The sequence below is a fragment of the Halichoerus grypus genome, chromosome 9 (assembly GCF_964656455.1).
Source record: "Halichoerus grypus chromosome 9, mHalGry1.hap1.1, whole genome shotgun sequence".
In the NCBI taxonomy this organism is placed as follows: Eukaryota; Metazoa; Chordata; class Mammalia; order Carnivora; family Phocidae; genus Halichoerus; species Halichoerus grypus.
The window spans coordinates 31388923-31413572 of NC_135720.1; the positions used below are offsets into that span (position 1 = coordinate 31388923).

General features: G+C 41.0%; 1 protein-coding gene across 1 annotated transcript in view; it reads left to right on the forward strand.

The window, feature by feature from the left end:
- The first annotated feature begins 10920 nt into the window (after window positions 1–10920).
- Window positions 10921–24650, forward strand: part of MOXD1 (monooxygenase DBH like 1) — an 87272-nt gene continuing 73542 nt past the window's right edge. The window contains exon 1 of the mRNA XM_036120815.2: window positions 10921–11236. Coding sequence (XP_035976708.1) covers window positions 10973–11236 — 264 coding nt within the window. The 5' untranslated portion in view covers window positions 10921–10972. The remainder of the gene's footprint in view (window positions 11237–24650) is intronic.

Genomic DNA, 24650 nt, shown 5'->3' on the forward strand with positions numbered 1-24650 from the left:
TAGACTTTCTGATTTTAAAGTTCTGCTGCTCCCCAGCCTAATACTGTCTTGTACGTGGCGATCATCCTACTCACCAAACTGCATCAAAGACTGCTTATAAATCTGACCTTGTATTAAATATACACTTTTAAATTTTATTTTAATCCTTAACTTTCTTTTAGATAAGCTCTACTCCTACTATCTTCGTTTTGCACCAACTTGTTTTCCCCTCCCATCAATATGCTAGTTAGCTGGGCAGAGCCGTCTTGGATAATCTAGTTAAGTTTCTGCTTTCTGTTAGAACATCCCAAGCATCTATTCTCCGCGTTTAGAAAGAGAGCTTTCTTTTTCTTTTTCTTTTTTTAAACATTTTATTTATTCATTTGAGAGAGAGAGAGTGAGCGCACAAATACATGAGTGAGGGGGAGGGGCAGAGGGAGAGGGACAAGCAGCCTCCCTACTGAGCAGAGGGCCTGATGCAGGGCTGGATCCCAGGACCCCCAATCATGACCTGAGCCGAAGGTAGATGCTTAACTGACTGAGCCACCCAGGCCCAGCCACCCAAGAAAGGAGAGCTTTCTATTTCTATTGTGAAAAACCACAAACTAGCCAAATCAGGGCAATGACCATAATTGATGGAGAGTTACCTTGAAATGGGATATCAAGGCAGGTGGACACAGAGCAGGCTGAGGCCATGTGATTGATGTTGACAGGACTCTGGTATTCCCCTTGACCCTATCCCTTACTTCTCCCTCTTCTGACTCATTCAGTGGGATTCAATCTGCTGCTTTTTCTAGTTCTCTCTTTTTCCACTCTTGGTCACCAAAAAAACATATGGAATTCATACCCCGTTAGACAAACACTTTTCAGGTAATTTCTTCATATTAAAGGGGTCATTTGCTTCATTAGGTAATTCAGAATTGACGATACGTGTGCTTTAAGAAATAACTGTCGTCAGGTTTATCAGTTTGCCTAACTTCGCCACTCTCAAATAATGTGCTTTTTATTACATGGTGTTTGCTTTTGTTCCCAGTGAATTAGAGAATTCAAATTAATGTTCTTTACTCGGTATTAAATTATTATTTCCTTAGGAAATGAATTGATCCAGGAATTTCTGTAAGACCGAATTAAGGCATCACTTTTAAAGAGGGGGGAAAGAGTGGAGCAGGGGATGGTCTGTTGTGGCTGATCATGTGGCTTCCTCTTTGTAGGAGGCAGGTCAAAGTGATCCCATAGGTCAAGACAATTCCCTTTCCTGGAATACTTAGACCTCTTAAATATTTTTTACATGGATAAACCTACCCTCCAAGGGTAGATATTTTGGAAATATTTTCAAATCAAAACATTGGTTATGACAGTGAAAAAAGCCTTTCAGCAATATGAGAGATACAGAAATAATATTTTGTTTCTCTGGTTTATATCCCAAATCATATTTTTTGACTTCCTTAGATTTTTTTTCTGACTTTACAGACCTGCAAATAGGTAGCAATAATAAAACCTTGTCAGTTTTTTTAAAAGACATGTTTTCAAAATATTTCATACACATTAACTGGTTAATGCTTTTAGTCACGGTCTGATTTATCTAAATGCCTTCACTCTCTAATGTCACTAGGAGTCACAAAATAAACCTACAATTTGAAAAAAATGCGATCAGGGCTATTTTCTCCATAACTTTTTGCTACTGTGAATTCTAAGCACTAATTACATACTTGAGAAAGAGAGCTAGATTATGTATTTTTTTCTAAGTTGTTCCTTACAAGACATTAACTCTCATTTTATGTTTGTGAAGTTTGAGTTTTCAACACCTCTAGTTGTCCTTTTCCTAACATCTGAAAAAAGGAGAAAAATGGATTGGCAATTTCCATTCCCCCGAACAAAAATAATTGAATTACCTTAAAGTGTGTGTGTGTGTGTGTGTGTGTGTGTGTGTGTGTGTGTGAGTGTAGGGGGGGTGGGGAGGAACAGAGAAATAAAATATAAAAAGATGGCTCACTTCCTTCAATTTCACTCCAACTTATTTCCCCTCTTCACATCATGTTCCTCACCATTAAATTTTCATATGTTCCATTGCTGTATGATCAATTTCAGCATGTAGCCATTCCTCTGGGAACTCAGTAACCACATAAAGTTTTAGAGATTTCTGTCAAGGAAAGCTCTAAACATCTGTAGCAAATTGGTTTTCTGTGGTTTTTTTTGTTTGTTTGTTTATTTTACTTTTATTCAATAAAAATACTATCAATAGAGTGGCTTGATAAGAGATATAAAAATTTTCTAGGATCCATAACAGTTTATAGTAGTAAAAAATATTTCCTATTATAAGGGATTTCTTCCTTCACGATTGAGAGAAGATCCTGTTGTCTTTGCTCTTATATAAATCGAAAAGCAATTTTCTTCCTCAATTTCCTCCAAATAGACAACACTACTGACCTCTTAGAGTTATTCTGAAGCTTAAATGAGACAGTTCATGTATCATATTTGAAGTACTCAATAAATGTATTATTATTACTGTGATGATCATTATCCTTATTATGGTTTTACTCCCAAGAGTTACAATACCTGGCTCTGTCCATAACCTCACCTTAATAGTTATTCTTTATTCTTTAAATGTCTCAAGCTCACTGTTGAAATTTGTTTTTTACCAAATATTAATTTCCTTAAATATGTTGGAAGGATAAAAAGTAGAGAAGAAGAAGGCATTGTGAATACAGTGGTATTCTCCCCAAAGGTAGGGCTCTTTAGAAATTACCCTTCTGGTCATGCTCCTGTTTCTCATTATTACTGGTAGTTTTACTCCTAAGGCTAATTTTGTGATGGCCTGGGGTTTTGATACTCTGTTTTGGTAAGCTCTGCTATAAGTGAGGTGACAGTAATTATCTGGTCAATTATAACAGTGACGGTCAATCCGATTATTTAGTTTAAAATGTATAGCTTTTTAAAAAAATTATCTAAATGAGGGAAAAGATGACTTTTAAGACCAAATTGCATTTATGTGAGGCTAAATTAATTTATCTCTAATTTCAAAGTTAGTTAATCTTTAATTTCTTTAACTTCTGATACGGATCTTTAAATGCAGAGATTTCCAAAGGATTAAGACTAGAGCTTCAAGGGGCTCCTGGGTGGCTCAGTCATTAAGCATCTGCCTTCAGCTCAGGTCATGATCCCAGGGTCCTGGGATCAAGTCCCGTATCAGGCTCCCTGCTTAGCGGGGAGTCTGCTTCCCTCTCTGCAGCTCCCCCTGCTTGTGCTCTCTCTCTCTTTCTCTGACAAATAAGTAAATAAAATCTTAAAAAAAAAAAAAAGACTAGAGCTTCAGTTTACAAATGAGAGGAAATAAAAGCTTGCAGCACAGGAAACAAACACATTTTTCTTCCTTTTTTTTTTTTTTTACATATATATGTGTATATATTTTGTTTTTCCAAGAAAATAATCTGCTTCATAATAAATACTTTGTGTTAGTTATGTTGCTGTAATGATTTTTATTAATCCTTTTGAGTTGTAGTCTCTCCGAGGGCAGGCACACAGTCCCTTCCTGTTATAGGATTCCATATCCTGCTCCTAGCTTCTCACAGGCCCTCTTCCTTTGCCCCTCACCCCAGGTACAATCTCTTCAATGAGTTTAGTTTTTCAAAAGCTGAGAAGAGCTGTAGACTTTAGGCTTTTGGTTTTTGGTCTTTGAGGACCAGGCTAAAATCTCGCTAAAAGGAATTACAGTATTTCAAGGGGGTGGGGTGGTTGGAGGTAGAACACAGAAAGGACAAACTGGGATGTCAATGACTTGTCCTGCCTCAAGTGCCATGAAGAAAAGGTACAGGGCGCCATGAGAAGCTATAAGACATTATCCTCCTGACAACTCCATGAAGCAGGTATGTGATGCAGGTAACAGACGCAGGTGGATCTAAACTAGGCTTTTGGGGGTGAGGAAGGGTGGATTTAGACACACAGACTCTCTAGAGTAACAAATTAACAACAACTGTAAAGTGTAATTTTGAACATGGCAAAAACAACCCCACCAACCAAACACACAAGTATATTCACCTTCACATTCTCTCAGTCCCTACACATGGCCATATTTTGACATGATTGTAATTATGACGTACAGACTACTTTGCATAGGGCTTTCTCTTACTTAACGTATTACGATGGGCCTTTCCCTGTGTTTCCATCCTTATAATTAGCATTTTCAACTACTGCAAGAGATTGCTTGTGAAGCGGGCCATGATCGGCTTAGCTATTATTCTTCTGTTGTTGGACTTTGGTGCTTTCCAGCCTTTCACAATCATAAATAATACCGCACAGCAGCCTTCTCCAAAGAGCTCTTGACCTCTGCTGAATCCAGAAGATAAAATCTCAGGGGCCAGAAGCATGGGGCTGTGGGTCACACAGAACTGGACTGGATTTCCCTGTGGGGAAATCTGGCTCCATTCCCTGTGGGGCTTGGTCCTCAATTCAATCCCTGTGGGGGTTGAAGTGTTTTCAACCTCTGGCTCCAGTCAACCCCTTGAGGCAGGGCCTCTGTACTTGCTGTTCCTGAACACCTTTCCTGCGGATCTTCCTAAGCATCTCCCAGGCAACATCCAGACCTCAGCTCAGAAGTCATCTCCTTAGAGGTGCCTTCCGGCGCTGCCCAACTCTCCTGTTCCCACACTTTGGCCCATTACTCTCTTTTATTTCCCTTCTCAGCTCCTATTGCTCTCTGGAACAGTGTCAGCCCATTTCTCATGGCCTGTTCACTGTCTCTGGCAGAACTGTGGGTTCAGGAGGGCCGGGAAGCGTCCTGTCTGCTCCCCCCGCAGCCTGGTGCACCCCAGGACCCTGGCACCGAGATGAGATGCCTCCTGCTGGGGTCTCCCACCTGCCCCGCCCCGCCTCCGCATTCTTCTTCTTTATCCAAGCATTGATTAGAGAGCTTCAGAGCCTTATTTAACACTCATTCCCAGACTACGTCTTATATTTGCCAGTTTCCACATGGAAAAATAATTGCTAATTATTCCAGTTTTTTACTTAAGGGAACCTCTTTTCGTTAGTTATTATGCCTAGTGATGACTGTAATGACTTCAGTGAACTTTTTGGATAATTGTGTTTTTATATTTATACATCTGGTCTTTATGGTTTTTTTTTTTTCCATTATAGTACAGATTTCTTTAAATTTTTCCAAAACCACATGTGGATTTTTGGAATCAAGTGGTACTGAATCATCTCATTCTCAGCGTGGAGCCAACTTTGTATTCAGTTTTGAACTGATAGTGGTTGCTCATTTCATCAAAGCACACAGGCTTTTCTTTTAATTGATGGCCGTAGAAGTATAAGCACACAGAAGCACAAGTACTTACTAAATCTGCGTAATTAGAAGGAGAATATCTGAGGGTCCCTAGACTTGGGGAGAATAGCACTGTATTCACATTGCCTTCCTCCTCTCTATTCTTTCTCCAAACATGTTTACGGAGGTTAGAACTTGGTAAAACCAATACCAACGTTGGTAAAACCAATACCAAGAATTAACTGTTAAGAGAAGGATGTGGAAAGAGCCCAACGTTGTTATTAATTGTGCCAGGCACCCAACCATCCTGCTCGTACCTAGTAAAATGTTGTATCTATGAACAGTTTGCTTCTCTCTAGGACTTACTTTCTCCAGCTACAGGATGAGAGTACTGACCAGGTTTCTTCCAAAACTGACATTCCTAGGATTAACTCAGCACATTTTATCACCCCTCATTTCTCCTCCCGCAATCACTGACAGCTAATGTCGGTTCATCCCCATAGAAGGGCAGTTTGTCGAAGTGTGAGGACATGGTTATTTTCAATAAGCTATAGATCATTCTGATGAACGGCAAAATTCCAGGGCCTATTGCTCTCATCAATACCCAAACAACTTTTTAAGCATGACTTTATAGTAATATAGGCTAAATACTAGTATAAATCAGTTTCTTCCCTACCATGTTATTGATAGACATCACGGTTACCCTGTAACAGGAAATTCTAACAGACGGTCATTAGTGATAAAAAAAAGAACATTACTTTTTTCCTTCCACAGACTGTTTTTAGTTGAAACAAGTTTATTTCAGAGCATAGTTTATAGATAATGCCCAAGTGTAGGTTTTGCGACAGAGAAAATGGTTTGCCTGCTGTTATTTTTATTTTCATATGTAAGAGCCTAAGAGTGATTTCCAATGCCAACTGGCCCTCCATTGCAAAGCAGCCTCAAGAAGTCAGTTAAGCCCATCTCAGGCTCCTGATAATAAAAGTAAATGCACTGTAGCCTCACCTTCTCCATTCACCTACAGTCATCATTACTTTCTCCCATTACTACAATGAGGAGTATATCATTGGGCTAATAGTGGTCATAGCATCTTGCTTATATGAAAAATATCAGCTCTGCTGGAAGAAAGTGTCATAGTGATGACCTGGTGGCTTTAAAAATTATTATTTTGGGGGGCACCTGTGTGGCTCAGTCAGTTAAGCATCCAACTCTTGATTTCAGCTCAGGTCATGATCAGGGTTATGAGATCGAGCCCCGAGTCCAGCTCCCACCCTGGGTGTGGAGGCTGTTTGAGATTCTCTCCCTCTCCCTCTGCCCCTCCCCCCCAACTCGCTCACGCACTCTCTCTCTCAAATAAATAAATGAATCTTTAAAAAAAAAAAGAAAAAATATTACTTTTTATTGAAGGTGAGGTAATAAATGTTTTCTACAAATATTTATTAAGCACCTACTGCATGCTGGTCCATACTCTAGGCAATGCATTTACAACCAGGAACCAGAAGCGGTTCCTGATGTAGACAGGCTAATGGAGGAAAACAATGGAGAAAATATGGAAGTAAAAGGAAAACAGGAAGGAAGGAAGAAAGGAGGTAAGGAGGGAGGGAGGAGAGAAAGAAAGAAAGAAAGAAAGAAAGAAGAAAGAAAGAAAGAAAGAAAGAAAGAAAGAAAGAAAGAAGAAAGAAAGAAAGAAAGAAAGAAAGAAAGAAAGAAAGAAAGAAAGAAAGAAAAAGAAAGAAAGAAAGAAAGAGAAAGAAAGAAAGAAAGGGAGGGAGGGAGGGAGGAAGGAAGGAAGGAAAGAAAGAAAGAAAGAAAGAAAGAAAGAAAGAAAGAAAGAAAGAAAGAAAGAAAAAGAAAGAAAGAAAGAAAGGAAGGAAGGAAGGAAGGAAGGAAGGAAGAAAGGAAGGAGAGGAGAAGAGAGGGGAGGGGAGGGGAGGGAAGGGGAAAGAAAAGAAGGAAGGAAGGAAGAAACCAAAGTTCTATTTTTGGATTTTCTGCCACTGACTCATAGTATTAACTTGAACCAGTGACCAACTTTCCTCTGCTAACTAAGCCTATTCACACAACAGTGAGAAATGCTTCAGCTTCCCTATTTGAATGTTGGACAACTGCTGAGATCACTTACATAAATATTTTTCTTTGAGCTCCCTAGAAGACAGGAACTTTATAAATATTTAGTATTATTGTTGCACCTTAGGTACAAGCAGACAGGAAAATTACAATACTCCTCTATTTACGTAAGAAATAACCTATTTCAGACCATTCCAGTTCATGCCAAGCAACTTTGCATTGGTTTGTTAGTGTCCTTTGGGCTTTCCTTTTTCCTTTCTCCTCCCCACCCTTGCAGCTGATGAATGTGGAAATATAAATAAATCTTCACAGCAGAGGGTAGGAAGGTGAGGAAGCTCAGCGTGGAGGTAGTCACACTGGTTGAGCTCAAGCTGTGTATCAGAATGGGTGAGGATTCAAAATAAACATTACATTTAAAATTCCTGATTGAAAAGTGTGAGAAAATGATTCATTTTAAGAATGAGTAATTTGGTTGAATGTTCTGGACTTGAGTAAGACCTTGCGACCTTGCTGAATCTTTAGTTTTGTCTGTTCTGTTTCTTTTTTGGATACATGTGGTGAGAAGAAACCTAAAAAATGGGATTGTAACTGGCATGTTTAGAGTCTGTTTGTTTCAAGTGGAGTCTTCCAAAATTAATTCACCTGTTTCTTTGCAAATTCTTGTCCCACAGGCTGTTCTTCCAAGCTTTTAATGGGACTAAGTTCCGGAATGATGTTCTCAGAATGCATACAAGCGTTATTTTTGGATGGTGGAATTTCAGGTGATCTTTTTAGTTTACTTTCTTATTCATACTTCCCTGCAGTTCCTGACTTTTTTTCTTTAACAAAGGAGCAAGTATCATTTTTACAAAATAGTTTGAAAAATAATAAAATTGAAACCCCTTACCACTGATTTCATTCTCCTCTCTGCCATATAGCCCGAGTTTTTAATGGACCTATGCTTTCTTCTTGTTTTCCTTACAAATTTAAGACAAGCCACCATACAGTAATTAATTTCCAAATTGGGAAAGTGAGTCCTCTGTGCAATTGAGTAGGCAGTTGGTGTTGATCTGGGAAACTCAGTCAACTTATGAACCACACTTACATAAAATTTTCTCTTTTGTCTTCATTTACGGGGATAATTCAAACCAAAGCAGAGTGGGTCTCTTGCATATGAATTATGCTGATAATGTTCTGTTTATTGACCTAATGTCAAGATGATTTTATTAGTTTTAATATTTCTTGAGCACTCAGGGTGTTTTAGATACAATGCCAGTTACAGACAAACAAAAGACAATAACTTCACATTCAATGATTTTATTTAATGAAATAATAAAAACCATTTAAGACTTTCTCTTTTGTGTATCCATGTGTGGTCTTCTTTTCTATTTTTGCTTCAATACTAATGCAGAGCAGAACCTTCAACATATCTGGGGGCCAAGCTTTCTCCCCACTGTCCAACTTCGTAAAGAGGATGCTTCCAGGAGGATCTGTAAATGCATCTATTCACTTTTTCTATGAATATTTATTAAACACCTACTGCATGCTGGTCCATACTCTAGGCAATGCATTTACAACCAGGAACCAGAGGCAGTTCCTGATCTAGAGAGGCTAATGGGGGAAAACCAGCATATCAACAGACACTGAAGTGTTAACGCTGCAATCATGAGGTCTGGATGGAACATTTCATGAACACCACTATGGAGGGGCCAGTGTCATCTCGGCAGAAGTACAGGAGGAAGGATCAGAAAATACTTCAGAGGGGAGAAAAGGCAAATGCGGCAGAGTGAGCAATCTGAAAAGGCACAGTGATGTGAGACAGCAGGGCTCTCTTTTGAAAATTCTAGAGGCAGTTTTCATGTGTCTAGAGGGCATGGGGTGAGTGAGGTGAGAGTGATGGAAGGTGGAGCTAGAACATTAAATGGGGGGCAGGTTCTAGACGTGAATTTAGGACTCATAGAACCAACCTTAGGAAGCAGATAGAGCTATGCGTTCCAGGCTCTTCCATGCTAGGAATAAAAGTAGGGTCACAAAGCAGGAAGTTTGCTTTTGATTGCTCTGAAATAATTGGGCTCCCCTAAAATCCTGCCCAATGTGGTGAGTGTGCCTCACATGGTGCCAAGACCCATTCCTCTTGGCCTCCATTGTCCACCATTTTGTTCCTCTCTCTCCACATTCCTCTCCTCTTTATGGCTGGAGCCAGCAGCAGTAGCCACGGCCCCAGTGCTTGTAGAAACTTAGCTCTTTCTTGCCTTGTCCCACAGTTTCAACAGCCCTCTTCTCTGATGCTGGCCTCTTGTCATTGGCTAAACCTGTAGACCTCCATCCCCTCTCTCCTTGAGATGGGTCCCTTCTCAGGCTACCCTGGGACTCCCCGGTCAGCAGATCCACTTGAAGCTTGCCTTCCAGACATGGTGCCATGTGCCTGAATCTTTGGAAGAACAAAGTTTTGGTGCAGGCTGGTAACTTTGGAAAAGTTCTGGGAAAAGAAATGGAAAGAGAAAATAGGAGGAAGAAAAAGCAGGCTGAACTATGACTTGAAGAAAGAGTGGCTTGTATGGAGTTTCCAAACCCAGAGTATTAGTACATATTTGTAGTATTCTTCTTACCTCTATCTTTTCAATTGATATCGTCTATTAGTTTTCTATTTTGTGTTGTTTGTATGTTTGTAAGCCACCTTAGAAGTTTTTTTTTTTTTAAACATGGCAGAATATAAACACATGACTAAATAAATAAAGAAGGTAATTTGCCACATTGAGTAGTGTTCTGAAGACAGGAGTGATGTGGTCAAAAACACTTTTTGCTAAACGTGACTGTGGTCAGAACTTGACATAGCAGGAAAAGACGATTTCAGATTTAATCTAACTTCCAGATGATGCTTTAACCCTGACCTACGATGACAAAGTAGTTTGGCAGTACTTGTCCCCTCAAAACCAAACCAAACCAAACCAAACCCAGGAGGAAGGCAGGCACCAGGGCGCTGACTCCTGCCATCAGGAGCGAGCCCTTCCCAGCCCTGGGGCTCCCACAGGGTGAAAGGGTGGGAGAAATGTCCTGGAGGAGATGAATGGTGTCCCTCCGTGGGCTAGGGGGATCGCTGGGTACATTGGCTTCAGAAAGTCAACTGCAATGGATAGGGAAGTGTTAAACAGTGGCCCTGACTGGTACTTTCTCTCACTGTCCCTCCACCAAAACCCAGGATTATCCCTTTTGATCACTCAACTCCTCCCCTTCTCGGCTAGGCTAAACTTGCCCTCTGTCATCAGTTTCTCCTTTCCCCAGGGACTCACTCCCGCGCCGTCCCCCGCCCCAACAAGCGCCCACGTTCTCCCAGAACTAGAGGGCTCACTCCTTTCCCCTCGGCCCCAGCCCCCTTTTCTCGGCTTCTGCCTCCTGCACCCAGGACGTCCGTCTCTTGCCTCCCCACCGAGCCCAAACCTCGGGGACCGAGACCAGGGTGCGGGGCCGCAGGTGGATGGGCGGGAAGCCCGACGCGCCGAGGGTCGCCAGCGGCTGGGAGGGGAGCGGGAGCGGGAGCTGGAGCGGGTGGGGCCCCTCCCCGCGGGCGGGCGCGCTGCGGGCCGAGGGGGCGGGCCCAGGCCTCCCGCGCGCCGCCGCCGCCCCTCGAGCCGCCTCCTCGCTCTGCCAGTCGGCGCGACCCAGGTGCCGGCGGGCAGGAGGCGCCCGAGGATGTGCGGCTGGCCGCTGCTCCTGCTTTGGGGGCTGCTCCCCGGCGCGGCGGCGGGGGGCTTGGGCCGGGCCCTCCCGCACCGCACCCTTCTCGACTCCGAGGGCAAGTACTGGCTGAGCTGGGGCCCACGGGGCGGCCGGCTCGCCTTTCGCCTCGAGGTGCGCACCGCCGGCTACGTGGGCTTCGGCTTCTCGCCCACCGGGGCCATGGCCGCGGCGGACATCGTCGTGGGCGGCGTGGCCCACGGGCGGCCCTATCTGCAGGTAAGCGCGTTCCCCTTCTGGAGCCCGCCGCGCCGAGCCCCGTCCCGTCTCCCGCCCTCGGAGCAGGCGCGAGTGCAGGCGCCCCCGGGGCCAGCGGCTGTCCTCCGCGGCCGAGGCTGGAAGCCGTCGCTCCTACCCCCCCCCGCCCCCCCGTCCCCCGGCAGCCCTGCAGCCCGAACTCCGCACGCGCTCCCCTTGGTGGTCGGCTCCCGCACCCCCGGAGCCAAAGGCGCGGGCGGCTGGGCTCTCCGCTTCCACCGCCCGGCCCCGAGTTTTCGCCCGGGGAAGCTGAGCACGGGTGACCTCGGGCAGCTTTCCGTCTCTGAACACTTTCTTGTCCCCAGCGTCCCACTTACTAGATTCCCCCACATACACACCTGCCACGCATCCCCATTCATCCCTCCTGGGAAAGGAGAACGACCCTTTGGGGACCTAACGGGACTGCTGTCGGGGTTGAAGGGACCTGTGAGCTTTAAGCACTCTGCTGTCTTGCTGTCTAGGACAAGGATCCCAGAACTTACAAATCATAGCTACTCTGGAGTCCCCAGGCACGGAGCTGAGGTCAGCTGCCTCACCTGAGAGATGAATGAAAGGTCCCCAAGTATCATTTAGGAACTTTGCTATTCTGGGAGCCCGTTAGGATGCCCACTCAGAGACCTGCACAACTTACAGTTCCCCAGGCAAAATCCTCTATGAAGTGGAGAAACTTTTCACTTATTTTAATAGCTAACAAAGTTAATTTGACAGCTACCGTTTTGCTTTGAAAGAGTCGGAGTAGATACATTGCCTGTTCATAGATATCTTTATGAATAGGAGGGGGAAAAAATTGTGAGAAAACCAGAATGACAAGGTGGTTAGGTTTTCTGGACATCTTTGTTTATTTGATCTTGACAACATTTGAACACTTTTCCACAGTTACATAACATCGTGGTGAATATACTCTGTTACTTATAAAAAGTTCATCCCGGAATACTGCTCTTTGCTAAAAGTCTCTGCTTCCAAATGAAAACTCCTTGCTGTCCTGGCATTGGGTTAAGGTTTTGATGATATTAAAATCAATGCACCGGATGGATACCGAAGTGCCTTTGTCAGTAATTTTATTCCTGACTTCTCAGTTTGATTTCCACAACTTTCTGGCTGAGATGCCATCAAATTTTAACCCTAATTCTGGCACTGAGCTATTAACTCTGGCTAGAAATAAAGAAAATGACAGTAATAAAAACTTCAAAACCATCCTGTTGTCTGTTTTTTTCATAAATGAATCCTTTTCTCCCAAAATAAGTATTCTACAACTCCAATAAAATTAAGTTTTATGAGGATTGTGCTTTGTTGAAGTCATTGATGTATAAATATCCTCCTGCGGCAGTATTTCAGACATTAAATTTGTAAACCAAGAATTTGATCCCAGACACAGGCCTCACTAGCTGAATAACTTAACTCTCTTCTGATAATGAAGAAGAAAATACCTTATTTAAATACCTAATTGAGCCAAGTCTTTTTGTTTGTTTGTTTGTTCAAGGTGGGAAAGGTAATATGCCCCTTGCATCCTTGCATGTTTTGTTGAAAGGGACATGGAAAATCTATGGTAATATCATAAAATAGGATATACTTTAAAAGATAACTTGATATTGTTTCCCCCCCAAAGAGCAATATTTCTAGAAAGCCCATCCAATTTGATATCAAATGAAAAAGGAAGAGTAGAGTCCTGTTTCAACATGCCATAATTGGCCCACCAGAAAAACAGACTTTGTTAAACTACAGTGTTTTCACACTGCTGGTGGTTCTTCATAAAGACTGCATAAAAATTGACTAAGTGCTCTCTGGATTGACTTTGAGCCATAGAAATTTTCTCAGAGTAATCAGTGAATACCTATCAATCACTATGAGATAAACCTTAGAAATGGTCACTTTCCCAATATATTTAATGAGCAAGAAATAGGATTTTCCCCTCCATTTTTATTTCTCAGGAAATAAAATCCTTATTTTCATCTATAAATGATAATTATTTTCTTAGTGGACTGACATCTTTTACTGTTCCCTTTCCTTAATCCTACTCATTCTAGGACACATAAAATACACTAAAAATTATGCTAATCAGTAATATGGAAAGAAAATTGACTGAAAACCTCTTTAATAAAATGAGAGACACCAAACACTAAAAATAAAAAGAAATGTATCAGCTCCATCTGGGTCATCCAGGCTAGGTGATTTTCCAAAACTTGAAATTGAATCTTCTCTCTAGAAACTATTAATTTGAGAGTCTTCACACGGTGGTGTGATAAGGATATCCTGAGCAACTATACCAAAAGGTGAATAGGGTTCTTAAACAGTGTATGTGATTCAATTAGTAGACTTTGGATTTGATGTAATTTTACTCCCAGTGAGAATGAACTTTGCAAGACAAAGCATTGGCTTCTGGGGCATCCAGGTATGTGCAGCTGCTAATGGTTGGAGATGGCATCGGGCCGCGTGATAATACCCTACATTGACATACGGGTCACATCCCCTTGTGGCTTTTTTTTTTTTTTCATATATGTTATGTCCTCCTTTCTTATTTAATTTTTAAAAACTTGACCTTCAGATATTTTTTCTGTCATTATTCTGACTTCTATTTTTCTGGTTATCTTAAACTTTTTGTTTCAATAGGATATTAACTCCTGGATAACTGTGTGAGAATATATTCCAGCCAACCGGTAGAGAATTGTTGGTTAAAATAGATGCCACAAACCCAAATGCCCATAGAGGTCAGACAGCAAGGATAAAAGAGTGATGGGCTTGATGCAATGCAATAGACAGTAGAGAGCATGGAGGAAAAAAGAGTTCTTGTGACTGAGTTACTGTTGTGTGGGAATGCAAATCAGGTATTGGCAGATCTTTTGTTTTTGTTTTTGCTTTTTTTGAGTTTTTGAGAGAAGATGGAAATTTAGATGTGTGTAAATGAAATCTGATTATGAAATAGTGGCCACGATTCAAGTTTGTACAAGCACCATGTAGAGCACATATATACACAAAATTTTAGTGGAGATAAGAGCCCATGGACAAATTAATCTGGGGCCAAGAGGGAAAAAGCTAAGGTTAGTGAAGAATCAACCCAGATTATGAAAGGCAGAGAGGCAGGTTCCATTTCTCTTCAGGCCTGGCTTATTCTGTGCAGAGAAATGCCCAGTGTCAGAGGGGACCTTGCCCAATTTTTTTAATCTATTGTATAACACAATACCCCAAAACATAGTCACTTGCCACAGTGACACTTAGTTTGCTCACAAATCTGCGATCCGAGGAGGGGCTAAGTGGGGACAGATGTCTGCTTCACTGGATGTCAACTCCAAGGTGAGTGGTTGGAATCATTGGAAGGCTCCCTCGATCACTTGCCTGACTGGCATCTGCTGTCAGCTCTTGGCTGGGGACCTCAGCTGGTCCTGTGGTGGCAGTGTGGCCACTCCATGTTGCCACTCAGCTTCCCCACAGCTGAGTGGCCGGGTCCGCGTGGTGAACATCCAAAGGGGCCCAGGTAGAAACTGGATAGCAGCCATTTATAACTTAGCCTTTGAGTCATCTTCATTGTAGTCACATCTCACTGGATTCAAGAGGGAACATAGACTGCGCCTCAGGATCACATCATAAGGAGGTCACAGGGGAATGGAATATATGAGTGTGGCCATCTTTGCAAAACACTTGCTTTCACACCCATCCCCACTGACTTGTCACAGTCTCCTTCCTACCACCACCTTTGAGTACATGTTTACATGCATACACTCGCTCTTGACACTACTGAGATCAGGAGGCAATATTTACTTATTCACCTTCTTCCCTTTTATACACACTCTCTCACACCACTCACATGGAGTTAGTGAACAGTTAGTTCTCCTACTCCACACTCCCTTGCTAGTAAAGACTACCGACGCTCTACAACTCCACATTTTTCAGTGGTTGCCAATGACTAGTTCAGAGTTGGACCCAATGAGAATACCTCCAGAGGGCAGTGTGACATTTGCTTGTAGGCTTCTGGAGTGAAAAAAATCAACTTCTAATTTCCTTGCCTCAAGGCAATAGGTTCGTCCACCCTTAAAACTATACCCAGAGATGAGGCTTTATGGAAATTTGCCCTGCCCATTTTCTAACCCTCTGACCCAGTCTGGAGACAGTTCCTCAAATGGTATACAACTAGGTCCGATCAAATGGGAAAGAAAAGAGAAATGTGGTTGCAAAGTGAAGCGGGTCTCAGTATAATCTATCAGATACACTGTCATGGAGCCGCACCCCCTTGGGGTAACATGACCCCTGGGATGCTGCCGAGGTCATTTCTGCACTGTCTTTCACAGGATTGTCAGGGGTGGGGGTGGGAAGCAGTCTTTCCTCTTGCATTGGCTTTTGAAAACCTCACTATTTTGTCTCAATGAATTAACTCTCACTTCCCTGATGGATTCATGTCCTTTTCTTGTACTTTGCCCCTTTTTGACACAGTGCAATCCCACCCCCAACCCAGCCACTTAGCAACTGTGAGTCCCCATTTGAGGCAAGTAATCCGGGTTGATGAATGCCTAGTTTGTGTGAGTTAGAGAAGAGGGCAGCATTGTGGGATGTGCTCGTTGAATTGGCACAAAAATTGATTCACTCTTCCTTTGGGGGTAGAAATCGCTAGTGAATGGAGGCTGAAACATATGTCATCATTTGTCACAGCCTTGCTCCTGGGCTGTCTCTAAAACTGAAACATTTCTCTGATGAGAAGTAAGTCTTCAGCAGCAGGGTAACTGCTGCTGGGCTGTTCGCTGAGGAAGTGCTTGGAAATTGTGCTGTGATTTGAAATCACAGAAAACAGTGAGCATTCTTTGTGGTTAACTATGTGCTGCTTTTAAGTGCACCCCAGCCAACGGCTACAAAGAAATGTTTGGAAAGCAAATTGAAAAGCTGTAAGGGAAAGATGAAGAGAGTGTACAACCCTGACACAGCTCAGCTGGGGCTTTGTTAAGAGATATTTATAAGTCTTCAGATTATGCCCCCCCACCCCAATTTCCAGATGACGAAGGGACCTCTCCAAGCTTCGTGCTTTGTGCATTAGTAATAAGGACACATGAACCAGTGTAATGCTCCACGCATGATGATACTCTTCAGCTGTGTGGTTCTCCCTGGCAGAGCAGATGATTTTATAACGCCAGCCTGAGGAAACAGGGCAGACCTAAGAGCCAAGGGAACAATGCACCTGAATTGACCAACAAGTTCAAGGCTTCAAACAACCCATGGCATATTTCTGGGTTATTTCTTGGAAGGGAAGGCAGAGTCCACTTCAAAGAAAGTGAATGGTGGCTTATTGATTCATTTTTGTAATAGAGCCCTATTACAATAAAGTTGCTGGCAAAAGGAATGAATTCATTATACATCACCACGTTTCTGAAAATGTTTGATCCATATGAAAAAAAAAAGACAAAACTGTGCATATGGATGCCTCACAATGCTGTTTATTGTAACTTTTAAAAAATAACTAGTACAGAATTTTTAAATAGACAGTTGTTTCTCCAGGAAACTTCTTCCCAATCTATGTCTCTTAAACTTGTTACATTCTAGAGCAGATCAAAAAAAAAAGAAAGAAAAAAGAAAAAGAAAAAGAAAAAAAAAGCTGCTCATAAGCATAGCACATAGCACATAGTATTCTACAAAAATAACTTCAAATGCCTAATTTTTGTTAACCGTAAAGTTGGAATTCTGTATCTAGTGCTATACAAATAATGTATAGACCAGATTTAATTTGCTATTGAGGACTTTCGTCATTCATCTCATTTCCTATTCATCTCATTTCTTATGAGAAAACTTTGAACAGTTACTGCTTTTACAGATTAAATGTTGCTGTCCTGTATATTTACTTGTTGCTCTTACGAGCTCAGAGTTCAGGGTCGCCTGGCTGGCTCAGTCTGAAGAACGTGTGACTCTTGATCTCAGGGTCATGAGTTTGAGCCCCATGTTGGGTGTAGAGGTTGCTAAAAAATAAACTTAAAAAAAAAAAAAGAGCTCAGAGTTCAGTTGATTCCCCTCAGGTTCCCTAAATTTCCCTACACCCCCAGTTTTACAGGTGAGAAACCGAATCTTAAGTACCTATTAAATGGTTTGTTGGAGGCCACGAAGATCAGCAGCCTGGATTCATTTCCTCTGAGTCCCGGTTTGCTGTTCTTTCTTCTCCTGCGAGTAAGCAGTAGCTTACATAAAAACATATTCCAATTTTCTTCCTTAATAGTGAAAGAACATGTATAATAGAATACATTTTAAAAGTGATTGGTAAATTAAAATCATAGTATTTCTCTTACCACTTTTGTTCCCTTCTGTCATAGACATACATTTCTATGATACGATTTTTCATTCATTGAGTTTTCAGTATATGCCATACACTCTTAATTCCTTGAAGTGTGGACTCTCATGTAATTCTCACAATAGCCCTGTGAGGTCAACGTCTTATTTCTCCCACTTTGTAGATGTACAAACTTGAGGCTCCAGGTCACACAGCAGGGGAATCATTTGTGACTCTCACATGACTGAGTAAAACACTTACCTATGGGCGGTGAATGTTGGAATGTTCATTCATTCATGTAACCAATATTGATTGAACTTTAATTGAACAGTTCCCAATCCTAGGGACATAGCATTGAGTGAGATGAGGCCAGTGGTATCATGGAGCTCAGATTTTGGTGGGGGATAAACAAATAAATACATAAACAAGAAAAATATCAGAAAGTGCTGAGAATTAAAATAGAGTGATGTGATAAGGGGAAACCATGTGGCTCTTTCAGATTAGGATGCTTCTAATCAAGACCTGAGGGAAAACAAATGTCCCAAGTCTTAAAGGTTGTCTTTGGAGATTAATCATAATGTTTACAACTCAAAATATTACATACTGTGAAGATTATCTGGCATGCGCATCAAAGAAGTTAGTAGACCTTAAATATAGGAAACTGCTTACCTGGGAGAAATATAATTAATGTTTTAACAAATGTGTCTGAACCACAGAGCTCTCTTTTCTGTTTCTGTGGCTTTGCTACACAGATGTTTAGTAAGCTCCACTAGAGTCTTTCGGGCTTTGATCTAGAGACTTGGTGATTTTATAGAAGTTTCTTTCTTAATTCTAGGTGTGAATGTTTTTCCCTTATACTCTGTGTTCTTTCTCATCTGCAATAATATTAGAGAGCTAAAGAACTTGGAGAAGCAAAACACACGTCCCTGCGGAAGATTTCCATCTTTCAGGCAATTTTTAAATGGAAATCTCAGTTTGGTAGATAAAACTAAGTTGCTGCCCTTTTTTCCCCTGCAAAGTTCATACACTGAAACTCACTCATACAAGGGAACTGATGGTAGATGAAACCAGGTAGAAGCTAGGCCTCCTGGTACTTTGGACATCCAGATCCCTTTGGACAGGGCCAAGATGGATTCACGCCATGGCAGATTGCAGTCCAGTGATGAACAGCAGGGTTAAGAGAGAACTGAGAACAGAGAACTGAGAAACGTACTTTCTTTGTCAGAAGTTCCCAAGCTTCTCTGCACACCAGCATCACTTGGGGATCTTTAAAAAATTCCAGTGTCCAGGTAACCGCCCTCCCTCCCCCATACCAATTAAATCTCATACAATCTCAGGGGGTGGACATAGGCATTAATAAATTTTAGTTTCCCAGGTGATTCTGATTGGCAGACATGCTCGGGAACTACTGACCTTATGTGTTCAGGCTCTTTGATAGAAATCAGGTGGTCGACTCCTTTATGGTCAACCTACAGAAGTCTGGAAGATTCCAGGCATCTGGCATGGGGATGCAAAGGAGAATTCCGTATGAAACCATTCAGAGTGCATTTGAAGTCTGATGTTTGAAGCAAGGGCGGGCATATGTCTGGATACTGAAAACTATTTTATAAAATAGAAGAATAAAGTGAATTTTCCTAAAATGGAAATGCTTCTGAGATGAGTTTGACAAAGTTATTGATAACTCTAAGTATTTTTTCAGATTTACATGCTGAAACAAGAGTCGCAAGGGAAGGAATGTGGGTAGTGGTGTATTTCAACATATGCTGAACCAGAAATCTCTCTCCTCCTCATAGCTTTCTATCATTTGTATACCCCTTTTGTCAGTTGGTTCTAGCTGCCGTATTTCTAGGCAACAGGAATATCTGCCCACACAGAGTCTAAAATTCATAAGTTATATATGGTTATAGGGCATCAAGGGAACATTAATAAATGAAAGTTCCAGATAATTCTCAGCCTGTATTTAAGCCAAGAGAAATGTTCTACTTTAAAATCTTTCATTAGAATTAACAGTAACAAAATGGACTCCCTTTGTATTTGGAAAAATTCTCAAGTGTCTTTCCAGTTATGTAAATAGATATCCTCTCCCTTTCTTCCTCTGTTCTCCAAGGTTACTAATAAGCAGTGAGATGCCCTAAAGCTATCACTGTAGAAGGGAGAGGAGAAAAAGTAGCGGGAGTGGTAGATAATTAATATTTTGTTAGGGTTTGGATGGAACATTTACAAGTTGGTGATTGTCAGCGTTGCCACATCTTCCTGAAGTACCAGGGACAACAATTCCTTGTGCTTGGCAGGTCGTCAAGAAATGCCTGCCGAATAACTGCGGAACACTTAAAAGCAGGAATTCTTGGTGTGAATCCAGCCACTGCTTGTTGCTTATTGGATGTGTTGTCCCTGGCAAACTCTTTAGCCTCTCTAAGTGATGGTTTCCTTTATGAAGAGGGGACTCCTGCTATCTAAAGCATGGGGTTTTGGTGAGAATTAAGTGAAATCAGCATGTAAAACTCTTAAGCCAAGTATGTGGCACATTGAAAATACTTAAATACAAGATATTGTTATAATCGATCAAGCAATCAGTGAAATGTCAGAATTAGCAGGAGATGACATGGAGACAAACACGGCAGCTTTTCAACTTGGGGAAAAGGTGTCTGCTCAATGTAGAGATCGGGGATCTTGATAGCAGTTTTTAAGAAAATTTGAGGAAAAACTATAAGCCATCGGTTTGTGAATACTTTGCCATCATTACTGACCAGAGACCAGCATGGTTTCAATAAACACAGATTATACTGACAAGACTGCATTTTCTTTTGCATTTGGTTTGCTGGACTTGTAGTTGGAGTATTAAATAAATGGTACATCTGAATGATAGTAAGGTAATTGGCAGGGTTTCTCATTTCTTGTATGAGATGGACTAATAAAGTTGAATTAGGCATAATCGTAGATATTTAAACATTCATACCCAAAATATGTTGATAACAGACTGGCTACATTAGATTACGGGATGAGGACTCAAAGATGGTGATATATTAAAATAATGAAAGGAAACTAAAAGTTAAAAATTCACTGAGAATACACATAGAGTTCAACACTTGGTTAAATAATTAGTTGTGTTTATATAAAATGTGTAAAAATGAACTTAGAATTCATATGGAAAAGTTCTAAATATTAGGTCATTTTAAACTCAGAATATGAGCTGGCTAAACATACAGATGCAATATTAGCTTATAAACTCTACAGTTTACATCAAGAGAGGTAATATTGACAGCGTACTCTGTACTAAGCTAATCACATCAGAAGATAAGTTCTAGAATAACATTTTTAAGAGATCTAAAAGAGGATTACAAACATGGTTGAAATCTCTGGAAGTTGGGGTTCCCTGGGTAATGGGAAAGAACTGTCAATGTTTTGTCTGGAGAAAGAATGATTAGAAAGATGTGATCATTGTTTTTGAAATAGGGGACAGTCTTCCTCAAGAAATATGGATTAGATGCTCCCTGTTAGGCTCCAGAAGGAAGAAAAAAGACTCAAGTAATATATTAAAGGGTAGAAGATTTTATTTAGTTCGGTATGACAAATGCATTTCTGACAATGAGAGGTCTTAAAATTGAATGAGTTGCCTTGTGAAGTTGTAAATTCATGAGCTTTTCACTAGAGGTATTAAATAATGTGTAATCATCTCTTTAAAAATATTTTTGAGAGGAGCACCTGGGTGGCACAGTCGGTTGAGCGTCTGACTCTTGGTTTTGGCTCAGGTCATGACCTCAGAGTCATGAGATTGAGCCCTGCATCAATCGGGCTCCGAGTTCAGTAGGGAATCTGCTTGAGATTCTCTCTCTTCCTCTCCCTCTGCCCCTCCCACATTCATGCTCTTTCTCAAATAACTGATCTTTTAAAAAAATATTTTAAGAGAATTCCTCCTTTGGTGGGAGCTAGGATCAAGGGTCTTTCAGGTTGTCTTCCAGCTTTAGGGTGATGCTAAAAATAACTTTATTCCACATTCATGCTTTTAGGTTATTCAAGAACTCAATAGAAGAGAAGATATTAGCAACTATATTGGAAACTGTCTATGTTGCTTTTTACCCTGCCTCAGAAGTTGTCCTGTCTCTGTGGACAGGTGTGCACTGCCCCGTTACAGTGGACGTGAGGGTATTTCATCTTCCTACTGTGTGTTTCAGTATATTTGAATTATGTATAGTGTATGTGGTTTAGTGAATGTGTATTTGAAATCTCAAAAAAAAAAAAAAAAGAAAGAACACTTTGTGACTTGTATATACTCAGAAGAATTTGGAGGGCTTCAAGAGAGAAACGGAATGTGAAGTTGGTGAGTTTCTGAAACTTGGTAGCGGCATTATTTTGATTTATCTCCTCCCAGTCTGCATATTCTCTGTCTCCCAACCTTCCCACCCTGGGAAGATGTCTAGGTAGATACCTCAAATTTAACCTCATTCACCCTCAACCTGTTTCTTTCCCACCTTCCTAGTCTCAGTAAATGGCATCTCCTGGTAGCTCCAGTCAAAGCTTAGGAGTCTTTCTTTAGTCTCCTCTTTCCTACACCCACATATGAAACACATCTTCAGGTTCTGTTGACTCTTCCTCCAAGCTAAATCGAAAACCTGCCCCCTTCCCTTCAATTTTACTCTTACCATTCAAGCACAGACCACCCGGACCACTGCATGACTCCTGTCTCCTTTTCTTTTTTTTCTTTAAGATTTATTTATTTATTTGAGAGAGAGAGAGAGAGAGAGCGTGCACACACTAGTCGGGGGAGGGGCAGAGGAAGAGCATCTTAAAACACTCTCCTCTGAGCATGGAGCTCAACGTGGGGCTCAATCTCATGACCCTGAGATCCATGACCTGAGCTGAAAGCAAGAGTCAGTTGCTTAACTGACTGAGCCACCCAGGCGCCCCATGACTTCTGTCTTCTGACCACCACTCTTATTCCTTCTTGTCATCCTCTACATGGTAGCCACAGTAACATACACACACACACACACACACACACACACACTTTTTTCATGTCAATCAGAATATGTCACTTGCTGCTTAAAGCTCAGATGACTTTTATGTAAGCTTAGTATTAAATTTGAACTCCCTACACTAACCTATAAGGTATCATAAGTTCTGGGGCCTCCTTTGATCCCTGTTGACCTCTTTCCTGGGCACTATATAGTTCAGCCACCTGGCTTTTATTTGCTTCCTCAAACTGGATACCCACCCCCGTTCAGGTCTTTTCCCATAGCTGCCCTCCCTTCCTGGAATCTGCTTCCTCTATAACCTCTTGTGGCTGGCTCCTAATTGTAGTTTATTTCTCAGAGTAAGTATCATTGCCTCAGTAGTGGCTTTTCTGATCACTCAGCCTGAAGGCTTTCCAGTCACTCTCTATCATCTGTTTTATTCTCCTTTAAGTATTTATTATCTAGACATTTTGGTTATATTATTATTAAAAATAATTTTTAAATTGCTTCCCCCTCCCCTCAACTAAATTATGACTTTGATCGGAGTAGGGATTTTGTCTGCTGTCCTGTAGAGTCATGTGCCTCCAATCCTCCAGCAGGGGCTGAGGAGTACTAGTTGCTCAATGAAATATGTGTTGGAAGAAAGGAGAAGGAAGGAAGGAGGGAAGGAAGGAGGAAGAAAGGAATGAAGGAAGGAAGGAAGGAAGGAAGGAAAGAAAAGAGGAAGGAACCAGTTTTCTTTTCCAAATTTACTTCTTGCATACATACAGTGGTCATAGGTAGTTAAGAAAAGTCATCTAAAATTTAAAAAACTAAGATTGTGGAATAGGATGAAGGTAAAATAATATCTTATTTCTGTGATAAAACCTGAAATTGCTTGTTTTTTTCCATTGAAGTTTATTGTCAACTTAAAGAGTCAAAATGTTCATTTTACATTCTATCATCTCTGATAATTCTATGATTATAGCAAAGTATTAAATTACTCTACATGAAAACTGAACTGAGATGATTGGCTGTAGGGGAAAATCCAGGATGTGTATTTTCAGAACGTGCCCCTTAAAGAACAAACAGATTGCTCAGGTGGGCCCCTTATTGGAACGCAAGCTAACAGGGTTCCTATTTTGGCATTCCAGTAGCTATTTAACAGATCCCTCATTAGACCTAAAGAGTTTCAATTTTATCTGAAGTGGTTTCTAGAAGGCGAGCCCCTTCTGTTTTGACATTCCACTCCGATTTCTAAGATTAGTGAAGAAATAACTTACTAAAACCAGCTTACTCTGAAATCTGAAAATTATGTTTATATAGTTTGTTTATACAGTTCATGATATTTTTAGGATCAAAGATTCTCTAACACAAAAATATGTATTATTACACTACCGATATTATTAAACCACCATGACACTTACTAGAGAAATTGATATCACAAACAGAAATGTTTGAACTCACAAGGGTTTTGAGATTCAGAAAAAGAAGGAAAAACTACAAGCACCTGTTGAAGAAAGTGATGGCAGATGGTAACATTTTTCTCAAGGTTCCCCTGCAGCTGTGCTTACATTCGGTTTTCCAGGCTGAACAGGGTTTATTCATATCTTTTATTACACCCAGAAGAGTTTTCACTTCATCCTGCTTACCACAGTACCAGCCAAAGCTCTTTTCTGTTGCAGAGATTTTATTCAAGAGAGAGAAAAAAAAGATTGACAATGAGTAAGAACCAATTTAACATCTGTGTAATCATGTTTTTTAACAAGAGATTGTAGCAATCGTGCAGATTTTCAAAGCCAGCTTTTTGAATGTTAGTTTTAAAGTGGCAGTCAGGACTCCTGCCTATCATGCCAAGTGATAAATGCCAACGGATGCTCATGCCGCCTTACTTTACTCTTGCCACACAGCATTTTGAAATCTCAATGATATATTTCATCATTTTTTTCAAAGCCTGTGTTCAAAAGGCAAAATATCCTGTGAGAACATGTTTCATTTTTATGACACAACTGCGGATTAACTTTATTGCTGGAGTCTAATTATCAACTCAGATTTTCAAGGGTAACAGGTAATATTTTATCTTTAAAAGGTAAAGCAAGCTAAGCACCTGATTAAAATAATAATCCACAATAAAAGCAAAAACTAATACCTTAATGACAATTCCTATTAAAGTTGATTTTTTTTTAAGATTTTTTGTTTATTTGAGAGA